Source organism: Arvicanthis niloticus, chromosome 15, assembly GCF_011762505.2.
Source record: "Arvicanthis niloticus isolate mArvNil1 chromosome 15, mArvNil1.pat.X, whole genome shotgun sequence".
NCBI classification, from domain to species: Eukaryota; Metazoa; Chordata; class Mammalia; order Rodentia; family Muridae; genus Arvicanthis; species Arvicanthis niloticus.
This window is the reverse complement of record NC_047672.1, coordinates 61,731,948-61,754,401: the sequence shown is the minus strand read 5'-3', so window position 1 is coordinate 61,754,401 and position 22,454 is coordinate 61,731,948. Positions and strand designations below refer to the sequence as shown.

The 22,454-nt window shown below is 40.4% G+C and overlaps 1 protein-coding gene across 1 annotated transcript in view; it reads right to left on the bottom strand.

Moving 5' to 3' along the window:
- Positions 1-14,495: 14,495 nt before the first annotated feature.
- The window catches only part of Slc25a40 (solute carrier family 25 member 40), a 29,623-nt gene continuing 21,664 nt past the window's right edge, over positions 14,496-22,454 (bottom strand). Inside the window, exons 9-12 of the mRNA XM_034518768.2 lie at positions 20,745-20,854; positions 17,656-17,737; positions 16,660-16,740; positions 14,496-16,335 (exon numbers count right to left, since the gene is read on the bottom strand). Of these exons, the coding sequence (XP_034374659.1) occupies positions 16,229-16,335; positions 16,660-16,740; positions 17,656-17,737; positions 20,745-20,854 (380 nt within the window). The 3' untranslated portion in view covers positions 14,496-16,228. The remainder of the gene's footprint in view (positions 16,336-16,659; positions 16,741-17,655; positions 17,738-20,744; positions 20,855-22,454) is intronic.

Genomic DNA, 22,454 nt, shown 5'->3' with positions numbered 1-22,454 from the left:
GACAACAATAACAAATCCAGGGAGGAGAAATCCCCTGAGAAGCATATTTTTTCTTTGCAGGAAATATGAAGGAAACCTGAAGAGGCTTCACAATTGCCTTCAAACTGGAATAGATCAACGAGCAAACCTGACCTGAGAAGTTATCAGTGCTGAAGGAGACATCACCACCCATATCTCCAGGGTGGCTCTATTGGACTCTTAATTCCCTGACTTATGATTTAGTGGGGTACATTGTGTAAACCCACTACCACAGTTATTATAGTTGTTTTGGGGGTTTGAGATTGATTGAACAGGGACAGGGATTTCCTTACTTGTTTTGTTAAGATCAAAGCTATGATCAGTTCTGTATTTTTGTGTGATACCCTTAAAAAAGAGTGTTGCTTTTATACTGAATATTCAGGCATTTCTAAGTCTCTTGTCTCTTGGGTTGATGTGGTTCAACTGACTGATGGCTTTTATATGACAACAGATGCTATTCAAATGAAACCCATACAGGTCCAATATTACAGGCTGGAAGTAGGGGACTCTGAAACCTCTGTCATCAAGACTGACGAGGATTAACCCCTAACTTACACGCTAAGCCGGATAGTCAATGACGGGTAAGAGAGCATACCGAGACCCTTGCCCCTAAAAGAAGGGAGGCCTCACTATCCTAAGACAGGAGCTCAACCAATGGCTGTTGAGTATCCAAGGATGGGAAAGGGAGGCTGGGGTCCTTTGTTCCAACCTAGGACAGGCACGGTTTCCGTAAGTTTTCTCAGCCTTCCTTTTTGAAAAAAATTTAAAAGGGGGGACCTGTTGGGAGCCAACTTTTAGCAGAAAGCAGCTATCAGCTTTGCAGCCATCTTGAGCCATATACCCTGATGTGAGACTTGTTTTTCAACAGCCTACAACAGCTGAAGCACATTCTGATATCCCACATATTTTGTTTTGCTGTTTACTGCCCCCAGCTGCAAGGCTCACGTGATATCCATGCCCGCAAGGCATGCGGTTCACGTGCTACCCACGTGCTATCCACGCCATACATGCCTGTAAGGTGCACCTGGTATCCACTCCTGTAAGGCTTATGTCATATCAACACCTGCAAGGCACGTGGCAAAAGCATATAAATACCCCAGATTTCCCTTCAATAAACGAGACTAGAGACTTGATCAGAACCTCTGTTTTGTCTCCATTCTTCGTGTCTCTTCCCCTTTATCCCCACTCTCTCTCTTGCTAGACCCCGACCTGCAGAACAGAGCGGGCAGCAACAATCACCTTAAAGGAGTAAGATTATTCTGTGGCCAAGAGGGACGCTGGCCTAGGAAAACAAATTTAGGCTTCTCCAGATACCTTGTTTCAATGAAGTAGTTTCATGATCTTTTTTTTCTTTTTCTTTTTTATAGAAACTGGACAGAGAAGGTCATGAACAAAGATGCTTTTCAAATACAACAGTGGAAGCATCAGGTAGGCAGGTGACAGCAAAGCAGGGTGCTCTCAGCTACAAGAGCTCAGTACTACAGCATGGCATTCCTAGTCATTTGGTCGTTTTCTTCATACATCCTAAGGTTTTCTATGATAGTTGCAAGAGTGCTAGGTTCCACATCTCTCCACTGAAGTCCTTAGCCATTCGTCAGTCATGTAGAAAGTTCAAGATAAGGTGTGGCTCTGCCCAGTACCTTTAGTTCATAATATCAGTTATTAAACAGTTTATTTTTCATGATGAAAATTTAAATACTGAGTCTCTATGTCCTGTTTCAGATTTTTTAAAATGGCATTATGAGGAATCACTTATTTTTCTAAAAAAAAAAAAAAAAATGATGTTAATGTATAAAATCCTGTCCAAAGTGGTAAAGAATAAAATCCTAGATAATAGTAACCAAAACTACATCTGGAGAGACAACTGTGCACACATGGAGGCGATGTGTGCTTTAGGAAGGACAGAATGGGATGGAATGCTCTTTGGTAGGAAGGAAAGGAAGGCTTTTCTTGCCTGCTTGTGAGAGAACCCCGGTGCACTGGATTATTATTATTATCATTAAACCTCATGCTATTGCAGCAAAAAAAGGAAGGAAAAGGGAAATGATTCTGTTCTGCAAAATGACAGGCTACGTCTTACATGTAAACTTTAAAGATCAGATGCCGGGAAAAGCTGGGAAAGGCTTGAGATGCTTCCTTCATACACAGGCATGGGAAGAGGTGGATCTTAAAGCAGTTTGTGATGACAGTCACTAAAATTACGAACTTTTCACAGTTGTGTGACCTGACTGGGGTCTGGATGCTCATCCACAGGAAATGCTTTTCTGAGAGGAGCATGAGAGAGGAAGGGAAGCCTTAGTCAGGGAAAAAAGAATGGACAAGCTCAGATTGTCAGAGTACAGGAGGTGTAGACACTAGGGAGCAGACTGAGAAGAACAGTTATATCTCTCTGTGCATGAAAGGGAGAAGGGTTCCCATCCCTAACTGAGAGGCCATGGATGGCTGTTGGCTTCTGGGACAGAGAAATTATTAAAAGTATGAATCCTGGTAAGTTGCCCATGTTCTATGAATGGCCCCACACCTAGCAGTATATGGGCAGCATAAATGGGAGTGGATGTGTTATTTTGAAAGGTAGGGGTGGGGGGCTGAAGCGGTGGCTTCAGAGAATGTATTTAGTGGCTTTAGAGAATGTATTGCTCTTTCAGAGGACGCACATTGAATCCCAAAGTTTCACGCGCCAGTGTGCCCTTTCATGCTAGAATACTGACTGCCTTGATCCTGTGCAGGCAATCAGAGCTGCTGTAAGCTCACGAGTGTGGGGTCCTGCCATCTCCAGAAGATACCAAAAAGCTCGTTTTATTCAGTATTCAAATGGCAGCATTAAGTTGGGCATTCATCAGCTGATGATAGGAAAATGTGAGAGAGATTTCTTTATCTTCTTTGGCAATCAGAAAACAAAGATGTTGTCCTTTCTTCAGCTTTGTCCCAGAAGGCTTTGTTGTTGTTGTTGTTGTGGCTTTATTTCATCGTCTCATCTAAATAAGTATTTTAAGTTTTTTCATAAAATATACTTAATAAACTTGCTAAAATCAAGCAGTTTTGGCCTAGAACTAACCTTGGGCATCTAAAATAAATGTAAAACTTTGAATTAAATCATGGAAAAAACATTGTCAAATAAGGACTACTCGGGTTTTAGTTATATTTGTATGAATACACTGCTAATGTTCTCATAATGAGCTTTAGAAATCTGATGCCTTTTGGGTTGTATTTCAGCCACAATGATAATGTTAGATAATTTGTGAAATGTGGCAGAAATTTTCCTGCCCAATTTATTTGAAGCAGGAGGCCTATGATTGGACAGGAGAAACGGATGCCGAGCTAAGGGTGGCAGGGAGGCGCAGGAGAGAGCGAGGGAGGAGAAATGGGTGCGGATGTGGACTCGCGGGGCATTAAGTAAATTGTTAGATATGAAATCTAAAGGTTACGAATATTGGGAAAACCTTCTAAATTGTGTGGGCATCTGATGATTTGAGTATTTGCTGATATATAAATCTGTTTGGTTAACTTTAAGCTTTAAGAGTCTTATTTCTACCAGATACTCTACCGTGAGGATGGCAGTTATTTCCTAGGATTAAGCCGAGTGCCATGAGGGTGACAGAGTTAGCCCAGGGACCATGCCTAGTGCCATGGAGGCCACTGGCAGAGGCAGCAGCCACACCAATGTCTCATGGATCCTGGGCCAGCGCCACTGAGGCGGCCAACCCGTGCCAGACTCTAGTGCGGGAACATAGCGGCAGAGCAGGGAGCCAGCTGGATGCCTCTTCTCTAATACCCCTTGCTACAGTGATGATACAAAAGTAGCTGAATTTATCAATTGGGAACTGTCATCTGATCTTTAGCATTACTATTTAAGCCTAGTCAACACTTTCAGCTGTTTTATTCTGGGCTCCAGCTTAGAATAGAGAACTTTGCTTAGCATGTGTGAGATCCTGGGTATGGTCACCAGCACTGAAAAAAAAAAAAAAAAGCCACTTTCTGTTGTCCTTGTTAAAATGTTGAGAAGGACACAGATTCTCAAGGAAGCAGGAACTTCAGGCACTACTAGTTCATTACCAAGCAATATTCAAATGAACCATGGAGCCAGAGCCGTGGCTCATCTGTTACTATCACGTGTATGCTCTTGCAGAGTTTGGTCCTCAGCACCCACAACAGCATTTAACCACAGCTTCAGGGGCCCGATGTACTCATTCCTCTGGCCTCTGTGGGCACACAAATTTGTGTGCTCATACACTAAGATCAAATAAAATAAATCTTTTTGTTTGTTTGTTTGTTTGTTTGTTTTTCGAGACAGGGTTTCTGTGTGTAGCCCGGGCTGTCCTGGAACTCACTCTGTAGACCAGGCTGGCCTGGAACTCAGAAATCCACCTGCCTCTGCCTCCCAAGTGCTGGGATTAAAGGCGTTCACCACCACTGCCCAGCTTAAATCTTTTTTTTTTTTTTTTTTTTTTTTTTTTTTTTTTTTTTTTAATGAACTAAATCAGCTTAGAACTTGCAACTTTTAGGTTAAAAAGGAAACTCTGGGGCAGCTTTTATTCACTCAACACTAAAATACAAACTTGCAATACTGGATGTGCTTAGCCATCTCCTAGCTCAGACAGAAATCCTGAGGTTTGAGTCACAGAGATCAGCCTAACTGACAAAAAAGTTAACCAAACCAACACTATTTCTTGGTTAGTGCAAGAAGATGGACTGTAATGTAGTTTTTATATCTAAGGCTCATGCCATCCTGGTTAGATTGCAGTTTTCATGCCAACTTTACAGAACTTATAACCAGGCTAAGACTCAGGCTCACAGTTTCTTGTCCCCTCAGTTTGCTCTTTGAAAGGTATAGCATCTTTTCCTATATTCTCTTGTCTCATTAAGAAACCCCAAACCTATCCTGCATCTGTGTTGGTTGTTTGGGAAGGTGTCCAAATTGATATTCCTAACCCTAGGCTGCATGTCTCTAATTCTCAGGTAATAGCTCACTTTTCTGAACAGATAGAATCCCAAAATGTTGTATCTTCAAGGAGGTTCATAGAAAGGATGACAAGAACTTGGACAAGCATAGGTTTCCAGAATCTTAGGAGTGGGTAAAAATTTCCCTCAATTCTCAATGAAAATACTGTCTCACAGATCAAGTCATAGCATGGCTTAGTTACATGATACTGAATGAGCTGATGAAAAAGTTATGGGATTTATGACAATCTATTGACTGGAATTGCTGTAATAAACTATGACAGGATTGAGGAATCAGACTCAGTTCCATTTTTTTCTTTTAAATCCCTTGGGGAAAACATTTATCCCTTCAGACCTGAATTTCACCCTGCCCTACTATGCTGCTTTCATAGTCTTGACCTTAGACCCTGCAGTGGTTAGGCTTAGTTAGGTTAGTTGTCAAGTGGATCAGGTTAAGAGGTTTAGAAGAAAACTACAAAATCACACCTTTGAGTGTCTCTAAGGCTACTTCCAGAAAAGACTGTCATGAGGGACGGCGGTGATGGGGATGGGAACCTACATTGAAGACAGCATTATTCATCAAGGAGGAGTCCAGGTGGGAGGGATTTGGAGCAGGAGGAAGCAGCAGCCAGAGTAGCTCATGAGTATGCATCTTCCATCCTTGATGACTTGCACCCTTCATTGGGGGCCGGCATCCTATAGATAGCACACTACAACTTCTTTAGCTTTTCAATGTGGACTCTACACTAGTGACTCTCCAAGGAGCTCCCAGACCTCCAGCACCAGTTGAGGACTGCTAATGTCTCCAGTTTCTTAGACTGAGGAGTGACAGGACTCTGCTTTCCAGCATAGAGATACCAGGGTTTAAATACTCAGCCTGTTCAAACTGTTCAACTGAACAAAGCACATCTTATCCTTTTTTGACTTTTTTATTGGATATTTTATTTATTTACATTTCAGCTGTCATCCCCTTTCCCCATTTCCCCTCCCTAGAACCCCCATCACATCTCCCCTCCTCCTTTATGCTTTTATAACATTTTGATTACATATATGTACTAAGGTCAGTTCTTGGTTGAGGTTCTAGCAATATAATAGATGCAAATAGTCAAGGAAAAAGCAATACAATAAACACAAATAGTCAAAGAGAAAGCAAGGCATTAAACCCAATTATGTGAACACTCCTGTGATCATTGTTTCTAAGGGCTTATCAGGATGACCAAAGTATCTGAGCCAACTTCCCTGTCCTAGCCCAAGGTCATTTTTATGTCTGAAGCCTCCTTCCTTGTTCTAGCCTAAAATTTCATGTCAAAATTACTTCTTTGTTCCAGCCTAAGATTTAGGTTCCTGCCTGAGATTACTTCTTTGTTCTAGCCTAAGATTTATATTCCTGCCTGAAATTACTTCTTTGTTGTACCCTAATATCAGATTCCTGCCTGAAGCCAAATTTCTTGTCCTTGACCCATGTCAGATTCTTGCCAAGCAGCCCCAAAGGTTCTCCACCTCTCCCCCTTTTTATTTCATTAACAAGACTGAGCCTGTTTTAGGTCGTTCTGACAAGAATGCCTTCCTTACCTGTCATGGAATATGCATTATCAAAAGCAATGCACTTCTGTCTTAGGTAAGGCTCTGAAGCACATCTTATCTTATTTTGATCCCTTTGTTCTGTGTTTCTCCAACTCAAGCTATGAGAAACTTTATGCAGATCCAGCAAAATACCTCTTGGATGTTACTGCTTTTACAGACCTGTAACCATCTTGAGTCAAGAAAACCTCAAAACCACAATCATGTTTCTAAAGGAGAAATATATGTAATATTGGAGTATGCCTGCTTGAACAAGAGTAACAGGAACATGATAAATGGTCTTTATTCTGATAAAAAATTAAGGTATCTAATTTGGAATATCAGAAGAATTCACAGTAGAATATCAAAAGAATCCCCCTTTTGAGAAATAGAGATGTCCCTACTCTTTTGAAATCACATAATTTCCTATAGCCACATACTCTCCTAGAAAGGGGGTGAGGGATTCCTATCAATTCTCTAGATCTTATTAAAGTTGTTAATAAAATTCAGCAAAACAGCTTTTTTACTTTGAAAAGAAAAATATCTTCATCTCACAGCATCCTAACTAACAACTTTGTGGGAAAGATGCTATGCAACAGTTTCAGCAGAGTTGAAATATTCTACTTTAGAAGGAAGATCCTTAATATTTAGAAAGCACACAACTAACAAGTCTCAAAGAAGCCATAAAATTTATCAGATTTACAAGGTGGTTCCTACTCCAAGTTATATAAGAAGGAAGGACTACTGAGGAAGGGGAACTCTGGAACTTGTGCTGAGAGGTCCAGAGATACAGCTCTCCTAAGTCATCAGCCATGCTTGTGGGTGATGGAGCTGTCTTTGAGTCTTCAGTGCTTCTGTGAGTCGCCCTCCACTCACTCCTAAAACGAAATTCTGTTTGTTTGGTTGGTTGGTTGGTTTTGGTTTTTTGAGACAGGGTTTCTCTGTATAGCCTTGGCTGTCCTGGAACTCACTCTGTAGACCAGGCTGGCCTCGAACTCAGAAATCTGCCTGCCTCTGCCTCCCAAGTGCTGGGATTAAAGGTGTGCGCCACCACCGCCTGGCCCTAAAATGAAATTCTAAACTGAATGTTGGTATAACCATTTCTTTTGTTTGTCATTGGTACTCTGAGATGATAAAAACAGCTATTCAGATCTTATCAGGAAGAGTATCACACAACATATATGTAAAAATTCTTCATGACCAACTAGAAAGATCCTTTCCAAGTGGCTGGAGAGATGTTCAGAGATCAAGAATACTTGATGACAAGTTGGTCTTCCCATTTTGAATTATTTAATTAAGAAAACACCCTTCACAGGTATGTTTAGTCATTTGTGTTTTAGTTAGTTACAGATATAATTCCAAGTTGACAACTAATAATAGCCATCACTGTTGAGTCCCATTTTGGCCCTGGTTTGGGCTTTGAGGACAAACCTGAGCCTGGATTGAGTTTCTGCAGCCTTGTGGGACAGCCTAAGCCTGGCTTGAGTTTTGAGACCCATCTCAGTCACTTCTGTATTGGGGTGACTCAGCAAGACCTGTTTGGCCCTGCCTCTGTCCCACCATTGCTGTAAAGCTTTGCCCTGTCAGTCACCCCATACCCTCTGTCACCCTTCCCTGCCTCCTATGTTATCTCAATCCACCAAATATTCCCCTCCCCATGTTCTGAGTTTATATAGGCGAGAGGCTGATGCAATAAAGTTGACTTCCTGCCTCAACAAGACTCCCAGCCCTGTGTGTTTCTTTTGGCCTGTTGACACTCACCATCCTGCTCAGCCCCAGAGAAACGTGGAGGGACCAGAGCCACTCTCCTCTCTCCTGGACAAGGAGCTGACAATCACAACTTGTGAACTTGATACACAATAATATCTCCTTATGTCATCCTTAATTTCCAAATGGAAACAACAGCCAGGTCATAATTACTCCTAAAATGATATGATTATTCCATGTACAATCATAAATGCATTATAAACTTAGATAGGTGGCAATGTCTTTTGAGGGACATTCTTTTAGTATCTCAGACTTAATTAATATTCTCTTAATTGATGTTACAAACATTCTTAACAAAATAAGACAAAACACATGTCAACTATAATACTCCTTTCTGCAACTGGTCACATGGTCTTAGCTGCTGATTATAATGACTACCGCACACTCTCTATTTCCTCCACCTTCAGCAAGCACCTCAGCAGGTTTTGAAAGAATGACTCATACCTTCATTCCTGGAGGGTCTTTGCCCTTTGTCATCCTGTTGGGACTAGGTTGTTGTAGTTCTCCATTAACTTTAATCACAGAACATGGTATCACCAAGATACACCTTAAAGGATCTCCTGCACTCTAGATATAATCTTTTTTTTCTCCATTGTGGAGAAGCAATTTAATTTCCCCTTGGAAATCTGGATCAGTTACCTTTCTAACATTATTATTCCTTTCTTATCCTGTTTAGCTTAAGGGCATCAGAAGCCCAAAGTGGCTAGAGGGAATTCTGAGCTTCCAGTTCAATGGAATGTTCATTGTGTCTTCTGGCAAGAGCACTCACTGATGCTCTGAAACTAAAACTTCTGGGCCAGTAGAACTTAAGGTCATGGGAACAGGAAGCAAAAATTTTCCTAGAGGGTCCTTAGGGGTGGTGGGATTCCTAGACTATGCCCCTGATTCCTGGATTTATGGGTCCTGGCTATGGGAGAAACTGGACCATAGATTGGGCATCATTCAACACATATATTTTCTTCTGGAGAACCTTGTCCCAGTCCTCCAGGCTATTAAATAATTGGAGCTGTAACGGTCTTCAAAAGGGTATTCCATCTTTCTATTGAGCCAACTGCTTCAGGGCGGTAGGGAACATTGTAAGACAAATATATCCCATGATTGTGGGCCCAGTGTTACACTTCTCTGGCTGTGAAGTGACTTCATTGATCTGAAGTAATACTTCCTGGAATACCATAATGGCTGATAAGGAATTCTGTAAGTCTACATATGGTGGTTTTAGCAGAAGCATTACGTGCAGGAAAGGCAAACCCATAACCAGATTAAGTATGTATTCCACTAACGATTGTCCTTTCCATAGAGGAAGTGGCCTGATGTAGTCAACCTGCCACCAAGTCACTGGCTGGTGACTCCAGGGAATAGTGCTATGTCTGAGGCTCAGTGCTGGTCTCTCCTGTTGGCAGATATTGTACATAGAAGCAGCTTGTAGAACGGTCAGCCTTAGTGAGTAGAAGTCCTTGTTATCAAGCCCATGCATAACCCCATCTCTGTCACTATGCCCAGTTTGTTTGTGGGCTGGAATAAAAGGAATGGCTGGGAAGGGGCTAATTATCCACAAAATGGGCCATCCAATCTACTTGATTCAGCTTTTGATGAGTATTTACACAGGAAACAAGTAGCTTTACATCATTCACCCATTTGGAGAGATCTAGCCACACACTTCTCCAGATGTCTTTCTCACCAATTTTCCAATCATGTTCTTTCCGAGTCCCCAACCATCTAGCCAATCCATTGGTTACAGTCCATGAATCAGTGAGTAATCATACATCTGGCCATTTCTCTTTCCAAACAAAATATATTACCATGTCTACTGTCTGAAGTTCTGCCCACTGTGATGATTTGCCTTAACTAGTGTCTTTCAGGGTTGTCCCAGAAATGCGTCATATTGCTGCAACTGTCTACTTCAGGATGGTGTCTGCATAACATCCAGAACCATCAGTAAACCAGGACATAGTCTTCTCTTCCTTAACCAATCATAGGGCACAATTTGTAGTAAGAACTTTGGTTTCTTTAAAAACCCAGTTATATTACATAAATTTGTATTTTTGTTTTGATCCCAGGTGTGGGATAAGGGTCTGCTTCAGGTTGTCCACAGCTGAGAGTCACCAAGTTGAAGAAAAAACTGCTAATCCAAAAAGCATTTGGTTCGCTGATATCTTTGTTTATAATTTCTCACTAAACACAGTACAATGGCATAAAACAAAAAGGGGGAAATGTAGTGAGAATATTGATTTCTTTAAAAAACCAAGTTGTTATATGAATATGTTTTTGTTTTGATCCCAGGTGTTCCCAGGATATGGGGCTGTTTCTAATTGTCCACTGTCCAATCTATGATTTGTCTCATGCTCTGGCAGGGGCATGATTCTGCCAGCTGAAGATAGTTTACATTCGGAATTCTAGGAAATTTTCAGAGGTTATAAATGCTAGTGCCCCCAAGAGGGGTGGGTACTTTGATGTGGGTATGCTTCAAGGAGGCTGCTGTTGGTCCTTGCTGCAGTTTGTCAGGTGGTTGTGAGTAAAGAGAAGCAAAGTTGGAGAAATCCTGACAACAAAGATTGGACTTGCCCCTAGGAACTTGATGCCCCTAATCAGTAGAAAGTAGTCTAAAGAGATCTATGTCCCCCTTTCCTCTCTAACCTTTCTCACCTACCTAATGTTGGGGTGTTGGAAGGGAATGGGGTAGAAAAGGGTGTAGATATGATTCCTGACCTCTTTCCTAGGTTTTCCATTTCCAGGATTGCCTCCGTTCGTGTTTTGTTTATTGTTTCTACTTCCACTTTTAGGTCTTGGACTGTTTTATTCAATCCCTTCGTCTGTTTGATTGTGTTTTCCTGTATTTAAGTGACTTACTTGTTTTCTCTTTAAGGGCTTCTGTTTACCCATGTTTCCTGTATTTCTTTCAGTGAGTTATTTACATCATCTTTAAAGAACTCTATTATCTTCATGAGATAGGATTTTAGGCCAGCTTCCTGATTTTCAGGTGTGTTGGTTTGTTCAGAGTTTGCTGTGGTGGGAGAACTGGGTTCTGATGATATGGAAGTGTATTGACTTCTGTTGCTTATGGTCTTACACTTGCCTCTCACCATCTGGTTATCCCTGGTGTTAGCTGGTCTGGGTGTCTCTGTCTGGTGCCTGCCTCTTGTGTCCCTGGGTTGCTGCTAGACTCCTGGTAGGCCTGTGGCCCTGGCTGTAGCAGACTTCCTATGGGGCCTTCCAACTGTGGTGTCTTCAGAGGGGCAGAGGAGCTGCTGATCCTTTGCCCTGGCTGCAGCAGATCTCTTGGGAGGCCTTTCAGACTGTTGGTTCTTCAGAGGAGCAGTCAAGCTTTTGCCCTGTGTTTGGATGTTCTCCAGGGAGGCCTATGGATGTAGTTTCCGTTTCTCTGTGTGCAGCAGAACTCCAGGGAGGCTTTCAGACTGTTGGGTCAATTGCCCTGCATGCTGCTGAGCCCCTGGGATGTCATCCGACTTGTATCCATTGCCCAGTTGCCTTGTGTACAGAGGAACTCCTGGGATGCCTTCAGGCTGTGGTGTCTTCAGGAGAGCAGACTAGATAGCAATCTGTCTAGTCTTCAGTTATAAAATATTAATTTTGGAAAAAACGTAAAGGCAACATACTGAACAAAATTTCCATGTATCCCTGAATTTATGCCCCCAAAAAATTAGGAGAAAAATTTATGTGTCATGTGCAATTAAATAAAAAAAAGCATTTTTTTAGGAATAAAAACAAAGTTTTACTCCATTTTGTAAAAATCTAGATATTTATTAAGTTAATGTGTTGGGAGCCAACTTTAGTAGAAAGAGGCTAGATCAACTTTGCAGCCATCTGGAACCATATACCCTGACGAAAGATTTGGTTTTCAATAGCCTACAACAGCTGAAGCACACTCTGATATCCCACATATTTTGTGTTGCTGTTTACTGGCCCCAGCTGCAAGGTGCATGTGGTAGTCACGCCTGCAAGACATGCGGTTCACGTGCTGTCCACATGCTATCTACGCCATACATGCCTGTAAGGCACACGTGCTATCCAAGCCTGCAAGGCGCACGGTGCAGCACATGCTATCCAAGCTATAGACGCCTGTAAGGCTTATGTCATATCAACACCTACAAGGCACGTGGTATCCACGCGCCTACAAGGCACGTGGCAAAAGCCTATAAATAGCTCAGAATTCCCTTCAATAAAAGAGACTTGATCAGAATCTCTGTCTTGTCTCCATTCTTTGCGTCTCCTTCCCCTACAGCCCCACACTCTCTCTTGACCAGAACACTTAGCCCCAAAAGCGTTGAGACAAAGTGTTGAGGCAGAATGTGGGCCTCAACATTAATGTATATGTGGCTAAAGGTTGTAATCCCACAATATTCTATACATTTCTTTAAAAACAGAATATTTAAGTAATAAAGTATGAGAATTTAACATTTCTTTAACATTCAACCTGGAAGTTTGTGTCCATTATAATCATCACTAGGATTGTTGTTGTGCCTAAATCCCTGGAAAGAAGCAATTTAAGAGAAGTGTCCATTGTGGCTTATTCCCAGGAATGTAGTTTATTATGGAGATAGCAAGAATGTGAAGCAGGCTGGTTACACTGCTCTGCCAATCAGGAGAAAGAGTGACAGGAATTCGTACCAACCTGAACCCCCCCCCCCCACCCCCCAAGTGACTCACTGTCCATCAAGGCTCTAGCTCCTAAAGAATCTACCTCTTCTAAAGCAAGGCTACCAACTATGGACTTAGTGTCTAAACACAGGCGACATGAGGAACATCTCAGATCCAGGCAACAACCAACCACACTACGAAGAACACTGTATATACTGTGCAAATCCTATGTGTGTGCACCAAAAACCTAAGAAACATGCAGTGTCAAAAGCTTAGCTTGTCTACTAATGTAACAGCTGAGGATAGCCGTTCAAGGTAACAATGGTTCCCTTATTTTAGAAGAGAAAAGTTTTGGAGAAAATTTAAAGAGTAATATTTATTTCGTGAACTAAATTTATTCAGACTACTGTAAACAAAAAGTTATTTTCAAAATATTAATGTTTCTTTATGAGTTTGATGTAAGAAAATGTCAACTTTTTAAAAACTTTCTTGTATGTGGGTGTTTTGCCTACACATATGTACCGTGTGTGTAGCGCCTGTAGAAACCCGCTGGGACTGAAGCTACAGGTGGTTGTGAGCCAACATGTGAGTGCTGGGAAAGGAAGCCAGGACCTCTGGAAGAGCAGCCAGTGCTCCTAAGGTGAGCCAGCTCTCCAGTTCCACTTTACACGTCTTACCCAGCTACATGCTTGCAATGTGTCAGAAACAAAATGTATTTAACCTATTTTGTCATAATCATTTTTTACAAGTACAGTATTGAGGATAGAATTTTTCACATATTAACAGATAATACTATTTCAAATATGTTTCTGTGCTCAGTTCCCTGCTCTTTTCTAACAATAAAATATAATAAAATTAAGGGAAAGGTTGAGTGTAATAATGAACTTTCATGTACGTATTTCATAGCATTATATAGTGATTGTATATGAAAAACATTGCCAAGAAAAATAATGGTACTTCTAAGCAAGCACAATATATTTTAATAAAACAAAAGAAAGAAAATCACTGTTGTGGTTTTGTCTTTTACTGTCTATTGTAATGCTAAGTGGAGGCCCCCCAAGACCTAGAATCTGCACATAGCTCCCTGGGACCCTGTCTCCAAGGTAATTCTGATTGGAGAATAAAGATGCCAACAGCCAATAGCTGGGCAGAAGAGACATAGGTGGGGTTGAGGTTTTGTGGGCTTAGAGAAGGAGGACCACAAGGAGGGAGCACGAAGAAGCCACCATGGAATAGAGGAAGACCATGAAGGAGGGAGGAGAGCTGCCATGGGCTATGGACCAAGAGAATGTGGCCCAGAGAGATGCCCTACTGCAGTTAGGAGCAGCCCAGATGGAACGTAGTCAATAGTCAGTGATAACTCAGGGTTATCAGTAGGAAAATAGATTCTAACAGCATGGAGGGTAGGCAGCTGCCCAGCTCTTGTGCTGCCTAAGGCACATTAAAAAATTAAAGACTATGTGAGTCTTCATCAGAGAACATAAATGGTCTAAGACAGAAAAGAAGCCCTGGGCCAGGATTTTAAAAATTTTACTACTACAAATCAGAAATACATATATGGATACATTAAAATTTTAATGTAAATCAACACAGGATTATAATGTAAAACAACATGGTACAATAAACTGTGTATCATTTATTTCTGATGAAACATACAAACACTTTCCACTATGATACAAGATGCATTTGTTCGCCTACCCTAGAGGTCACTGTCACCAACATACATTATGCTGTTGTGGCAGGGAGGGGATACTTCATATTTCATAGAATACACATAGAACGTGATAAAGTGCTTTTTGCTTTATAGAGATAAGTAAAACAGAATAGCATTTCTTGCACTGCCATCTTACTTACTTATTAAATTATTTGTCATCTGTGCCAGAGATCAGACTCTGAGTTAGACATTCCAAAGCCACAGTGTTCCACCCCTGTATTCCCATCATACTTAAAATCTCATTCCTGAGCACAGTGGGGAAGGGCACTTGCTGCTAAGCCTGACCACCTGAGTTCAAATCACAACGCACACATGGTGGAATGGGAGAATTAACTCCTCACAGCTGCCTCTGACCTTCATATATACATAGACATATACAACAAATAAATAAATGTAATTTTAAAAACCTCATTCCTACTTAAAGTGATAAATATATTCATGTGTTTCATGTACAATTTATACAAATAGCCTAAAGGTCATCTATGTTTCTGTGTGCCTGTGTCCTGTATGCTGTCACCTGAGGGAAGGTGTGGGATTGTGGCAGCATCATTTAGAAGAGTTGAAATGTTTGCAGCATTTTATATTTTGGTCTTTTAGATTAGGGAATACTGACTGTAGTAGAAAAGTTGTAGAACTGACTTAAAGAGCTCTACAATGACACTTGGAAGGCAAGCTAGTTACAAGCAGCCCATTCCTGTGTCCCAGTCTAGTCATTTTCACTAGTCTAAGGACAGCAAGGTTTTCTGCTGCAGATCCAAATTTAGTAAATATACAGTTACTATCACCAGTGAAAATATACCCCAACAGAAATATTAGATGAGCGTTTAGTCACTAAGAATGTCAACAGTCAATGTAAATGTCAACATTTACATCATGTAAATGATTATACTTTGGTTTACACAGATAAAGTGGCTACACTTTTCATTAGGGAAATTCTACGCTACACAACGCCACTACACAATGCCTTAAAGGAGTGAGGGAATACAATGCCGTGAATTAAAGTTAACAGGCACCATCTGGGGAATGTGAGCAATTCCACATGACAGCTCTTCCACTCTCTACTGAAATGCTGATACTTGTGATTTGAGTTTTTGTGAGACTGCACTTAGCTCTCTACATTGCATGCTTAGTACACAATCCAAAAAGTTCTGTTGCATCCCACACTCCAGCATTAATTTACAAGGAAGTGTGTGATGACATATGCATTCAGAAAACTTGTCCTGCCTAGGAGCAACTTTCTTTGCAAGAGTACTAAGTGGCTGCAGCTTCTGGATTATGTTTTTTTTTTCTTTTTCGAGACAGGGTTTCTCTGTGTAGCCCTGACTGTCCTGGAACTCACTCTGTAGACCAGGCTGGCCTTGAACTCAGAAATCCACCTGCCTCTGCCTCCCAAGTGCTGGGATTAAAGGCGTGTGCCACCACTGTCCGGCTTCTGGATTATGTCTTTAATATTTAAAAAAATAGAAACTAGGATTATGATTTAGAGGTAGATTAGAAATTATTATTCACTTAAGTTATAGGGAGGACAGATAAAGTCACATTGTAAGATCATAATGTTGAAAAAAAGTCTTGCCTACAAATTTTCATCTTCTTTGGCTCTAGTTGTTGTTTCAAGTCATAAATCCATCATGAGAATTACTGCCTTTTAGTATTGTACTTCTGGAAGAACGACTTTCCCAGTTCATATGAGCTGATCATAATGGCACAGGCAGGAACAATTTTAACTAACCGAGGAATTAGACCTGGAAAGAGAACGGGGGAAAAACAAGACAACACACATTTTACCTTTTTTTTAATGTAGCATTTGGCTTCATAATGACCAAATTAAATGATTTGAAATATCAAATTCTATATCATCAATAGGCAGCAAAGATTAGCTGTTCACTCCCAACTTTAAATTCAAATTTTATAATTCTACTACTGAACATTTATTTTAACTTATCACAATATTTAGGAGAAAATAAATATAAAATGTTACCTATCACTTTTTGCTAGAAGCTAATTATAGAAGGAGATTTAAAACAAATGATTGTGTTCAAAGACTCTGTAAAGCAAGTATTTTTTACCTGTAAACAACCCAGAAAATCCTTTGTCAGCAACAATGTTCTTCATAATAGTCCAGGTTGACATATCCAAAGGTGCAGGAACTATGTTAAAAAAAATGTTAAAAGAAAAAAGAATACCATCATAAAATACAACTTAATAAACTGTATCACAGATCCATTCTAGCTACTATCCTATTGCTATGGAGAGACACCATGACCAAGGCAACTTGTGTTTAAAAAAAGCACTTAATTGGGGGCTTGCTTACAGCTTTTGAGACTTATTCATGATCATGGTAGGAAGCAGACAGGCATGCTGCTGGAGTGGTAGCTGACAGCTGCCTGGTCCTCAGGCAGAAGGCAGAGAGAGACACTGAGCCTGGCCTTGGTTCTCTCAAAGCCTACCCCTACAACACACCTCCTCTAACAGGCCTTCCAAATGGTTCCACAACTGAGATCAAACATTCAAATATGAGAGTCTATAGGGTCCATTCTCATTTAGACCGTCACCAGCGCATACATAAACAGTATAGTTCATTATAAGAAGATAGCATCTGTTTACCTAGGAGTTATTTTCAATCTTTTTTGTTTTATTATGCTCAAATATGGACTGACTGCATAGCCTAGCCTGACCTGCTCTCTAGCTGAGGTTAACCTCAAGCTCCTAAATGTCCTAACCAGGCTTCCTGAGTGATGGGGTACTTAGTGAATAAATACAGTTTTGAAAACAAACCATAAGAAAAATTATAACAACTTAGCTTTTCATGATAAAAGTAGATTTTTTTCTTCGTGAAAGTTAAGAGACTTAAATGATAGCAGACAAGAAAACAGCTTTAAGATTTCTAAAGCTTTCTTAGTATTTTTCTAGGTATTCCATTCTAACAGTACATCTTTTATCAGTTTCATTAAGAATAAGGTCTAAGAAAAACAACTAGTGTTTTCTGATCTTATGTATTCCTAATAAAAATCACACAAGGGGAAGAAACAATGACATCTTAAAATGTTTTAAATTAAACTTACATTTACAATATTCATGGGTCCACAGTTGTGTCTGTTTCTGTGTTTTTACTACATCAAACGGTAAAGTTGCAACAGCTGCAAACTGTCAAAAAGTTCATTTAAATTTTTAATTTTTAAAAAGCATTTAAAAATCTTATTAGCACATTATTTAATATGGATAATGACAAAAATCCCAAACTGAAATAAATAAAATATACTTAAAGTTCTTAATGCAGAAAACAGGTTACATCTCAAGTATCAATTCATCATAAAACTCCACAGAACAGCCTCAGAAAAGTCCCTGTTTTCTTTCCCAAAACCACATGGCCACCAATGGCAAGGATAGAGTCAGACTTCTATGGTTTTATACCGGTGTTCACAGTTTCTGATTCTCATGTCACCAATACTGCCAGTGTGTGTGTGTGTGTGTGTGTGATGTAGCTCAGTCTCACCTTCAATTCAACTGTGTAGCCAAGGACTACAGGCATGTTAGGGTTACAGGCATGAGCCATCACACTCAGGTTTTTAACATTTTTTAAAGTAGAAATTCTCCAGTATGTATTTAGCATATGAAAATTTCCAGCAAGCATTTTTCAAATAATTACAAAAATTAAATTTAAATGTTAATGAAAATATACTTCAAACTTTTAGTTTCTATGTACCTTTTAATGGATATATATAGTCAACAATGGTTTAAAGAAATCACATTTCTAAACTCTTCTCAAAGTGGTGCAATTTATCACCTTTTTCTATACGGCCTTAAGTGAGATTAAAAAAGATTAATTCCTTTAGAAATGTTCTCATAGTATCTGATATAATATCTAAATGTAATATTTTTGCTTCCTAGCTCACATCTGAATACATTTACAAATTCCCTCTTAAAATCCCATTTTATGTCATTTCAGCAGTGTGTTGTTCATCAGATCAGTTGCAAAGATTGCAGCTAGTTTGAAAGCACTGCCATTTTCTCATCTCCACAGTCAACAAACCATGTGGAGACTACAGGCTGCTACCACACATTCTAAACAAAAGTTAGGACTCTTGTGGCACCATCACATTCATGAGCTTTTCCCAATGTTCAGACAAATCTTTATTTGGAAGTTGTTAAGGTAACCAATAATTTCTAAATTAAAAATCAACATTTCCATGTTCAGTAGCAACATTAACCTGGAGATCTTCCTATTCCTGTGCCTCCTCAGCCATCTTCCAATGCTAATCATTTTTACCTCTGTGCCTGTTACACGCCAGCTGGCCTGACACATATTAGATCTGAGCGCTGCTTTCTAACTTCTGCCCCTACTGCACTTACCCAACTATCTACAACGTTCCACCTCTTCACTCAGCCCTCCAAGGCTTGCTTGTTTGTCTTTGCAGACAAAGGCTGGCATCACCAGTCTAAGCTGGCCCCATACCTAAGCTTTCTGCTTCCACTTCTCCAACACTGAGTACTGACTTAATGTCTTGATGCTCTCTAAGTGCAATCTGTCTGTGTCACACAATAAATGATCACACATTAATTTTGGAAGTATATGGATCTAAGACAATACTTTCTTGCCCAAGCAGTGGTGAGATGAATCTACCACTTGTATCGTGAGAAAGGATGAGCTTCCTATTACCCAAAAATGGTCCTCTGTGTTTCTTCCCTTCTAGTTTCAATGTTTTCCAAATTTCCTTTAGAAATTTCTAAGTAGCCTTGTTCTTGCTTTTTTTCAAGAACAAGAACAAAGACTAGACATTGTTTGATTTGATGATATATACTAGACAAAACTCCACGACTCCATGACTGTTAGCTAACTATATCAACTAACATTGAACTAATGTACTGTAAAATACTATAAAAAGTGCTATATCACACACAATCATGATAATACCTGTAATTATGTAACCAGTATAAGTCTATTAAAAATCAAATGTGTGTCCTCACTTGGGCCCTTCAGCTTGATGCCTCAGTCCCACCTGAGAGGGAGAAAAAAGCAGCCATGGGGGTGGGGGAGGGAGAGGGGGATCTGGGAGGGAAAGGGGATTTTTGAGAGGGGGGGAAACATGACCTGGTCTTGGGTGGAGGAAAGAGACTGAAGCCCTGAGGGCCAGCAGAAAGAATAGAAACAGGCAACCTCAGGAGGCAGGAGGTGGCAGGGGGGTGGGACCCTCCAGAATCCACCAGAGACCTGAGAGGTGAGGACTCAAAGGAAGGGACCTTAGATGAAATGCCCTACAGTGAGGAGAGGGGATTTGTAGAGTCCACCTCCAATAGGAAGACAGGGCATCAAGTGAGGGAGGGGGCTGCCATCCCACAGTCAAAACTCTGACCCATAATAGTTCCTGTCTGAAATAACTGCAGGGACAGAAATGGAGAGGAGCCTGAGAAGACCTCCTCAAGGGGAGGCCCCAGGGCCTGACACTGTTACTGAGGCTGTGGAGCCACAAAAAGGCACCCATCATGACTGCCCTCTGAAAGACCCAACAAGCAGCTGAAAGAGTCAGATGCAGATATTTACACCCAACCAATGGACAGAAGCTGCTGACCCCTGTGGCTGAATTGGGAAAAGCTGAAAGATCTGAGGAGGGGGATGACCCTGTAGGAGGACCAGCAGCCTCAATTAACCTGGACCCCCGAGATCTCTCAAACATTGGGTCACCATCCAGGCAGCATACATCAGCTGATATGAGGCCCCCAATACATATATAGCAGAGGACTGCAGGGTCTGGGTTTTGTCAGAGAAGATGCACCTAACCCTCAAGAGACTGGAGGCCCCAGGGACTGAGGGGGTCTGGTGAGGTGGGGGTGGGGGTTGGGGATGGGGGGATGGAGACATCTTTGTGGAGACGGGGGTGGGGGGGAGGGTGGGGGGGGGAGGAGGTATGGGATGTGGAACAGTCAGAGGGTGGACCGGGAGGGAAAAATAATTAATTAATTAAAAAAATCACGTGTGTAGAATAAAAACATTGATGGGAAGTGTATTTTAAGAGTTTAAATAGTAGAATTTATTTCTTTGAAACAGGAAAAAAGTGTCCTCTCAGTATACACAAAATGCTTGATAAGGTCTTGTTCTGTTTTAATACTAATTAGCAATTTTCTGGAATATTAACAATAACAACAACAAACTTACAGAACCAGACAATGCTCCTGAAGTAAAGTTGATCATAAATGTTGGTTCGTATGAACCGGATTTCTCACAAAGCCACCTCTTTAAATTTTCATAATTATACCAGTACATTGCTGCAAAACAGAGAACAAAATGAGCACGCACTCAGAAGGAATTGTAGAGGTTAGAGAAAGAGTTGTGATGTTAGAAATGGAAGTAAAACAGGAACTCTCGTCTTGACACACTGCCCTTCATTCCTAAAATTAGGTAGGATTACAGGGGGGACTGAAATTCTAAGAAATATTTTAACAGTCTTTTAAGAAAACAAAAACTTCTACATCTGCTGAAATATAACTGAAAACCCTGACAGGGCAAGTAGGAGAAAGGTCAGGGAAAGGGCGACCTACTGACAAGAGCAGTGTAAGGACCAGGAGAAGACAAAGCGCACTGCTCCAGAGGGCCAGGAGAGGCCACAGCGGGTATTTAATACGACTCATGCTGCATAGTATATTAATACAGCCATGGACGAGCCTACTAATGATGGAGAACACTTGATAAAACGAACACTCTCATTTAAAGCAAGCTCAAATTCTTGGAAATACAGAGATAAAAAGGTGTTTCTGATAAAAGATAAGTAACACAAACTCATATCAAATGTAATTATTAATACATAGGAAGAAAGGAAATTAAGATAACTGAAAATTAAAACATTGAAGATGTAATATACAATGTCTACAAAGATGCTCAAAAGATGTTTACACTAATTAGAGTTTCTTCATTTTTTAAAAGGTAGCTAGATATCATTTAATAGGCAAAAGTCAATTGTAGCTTTACTACCTACAAAGCTTTACAAAGTCTATTTATTGTAAATCTACAGGTTTAAAAAGAATCAGCAAAGGCTAATGAAGTAGCTCAAAGGGGCAGCACTGGCCTAGCATGTACAATGTCCCAGGTTCAGTCCCCACACCCAACTCAAAGGGGCAGCACTGGCCTAGCATGTACAATGTCCCAGGTTCAGTCCCCACACCCAACAAAATAATAAGCAAAGGCTACCAAAACCTTGAAGGTGAAGTATACCTATAAAATATATATAAAAAATTGCATATAACCTTTATGAAGAAAATTATAAATAGCTATTGAAATACTTTAAAAAATATTAACATAGATATATCAATCTTAGAAAAGAATAAGGCTTCATCAAGACTTTTTATTTTTATAAAGCACTAGTAATTTGGACAGTATTGTTGGCAAATTACTGTCAGACAACTAGAACAGTAAGACAAAATTCATTCATACATGCAAATCTCTTTACCAACTAAAGTTACTCAATGAATGATGCTGACAATGACCTATATGTTGGGTCATATCCACAAATCAATTATCTCTAAACAAATGGCCAATGAAACAATACCAACCTTTGTAAGTAATCAAAATTTGACTGAAATGCAAGTCAAAGTGAGATACTTTAAATGATCAAATAAACATAATTTAAGAACCTTGACAATGAAGAGGTTATGAAGGTATAAGGCAGCAGAAAACATCATAATTGGTTATAAATGCATATATCCATACACCCATTTAAATTTTTTACTACAATTATTCATGTGTGTGGGTGTGCAAGTCCACATGTGAAGGTCTGGAAACACCTTACAGCAACTGGGTCTCTCTTTCGACTAGGTGGGTCTTGGAGACTGAACTCAGGTAGTGACGCTTGACAGCAAGCAGTATTGACTC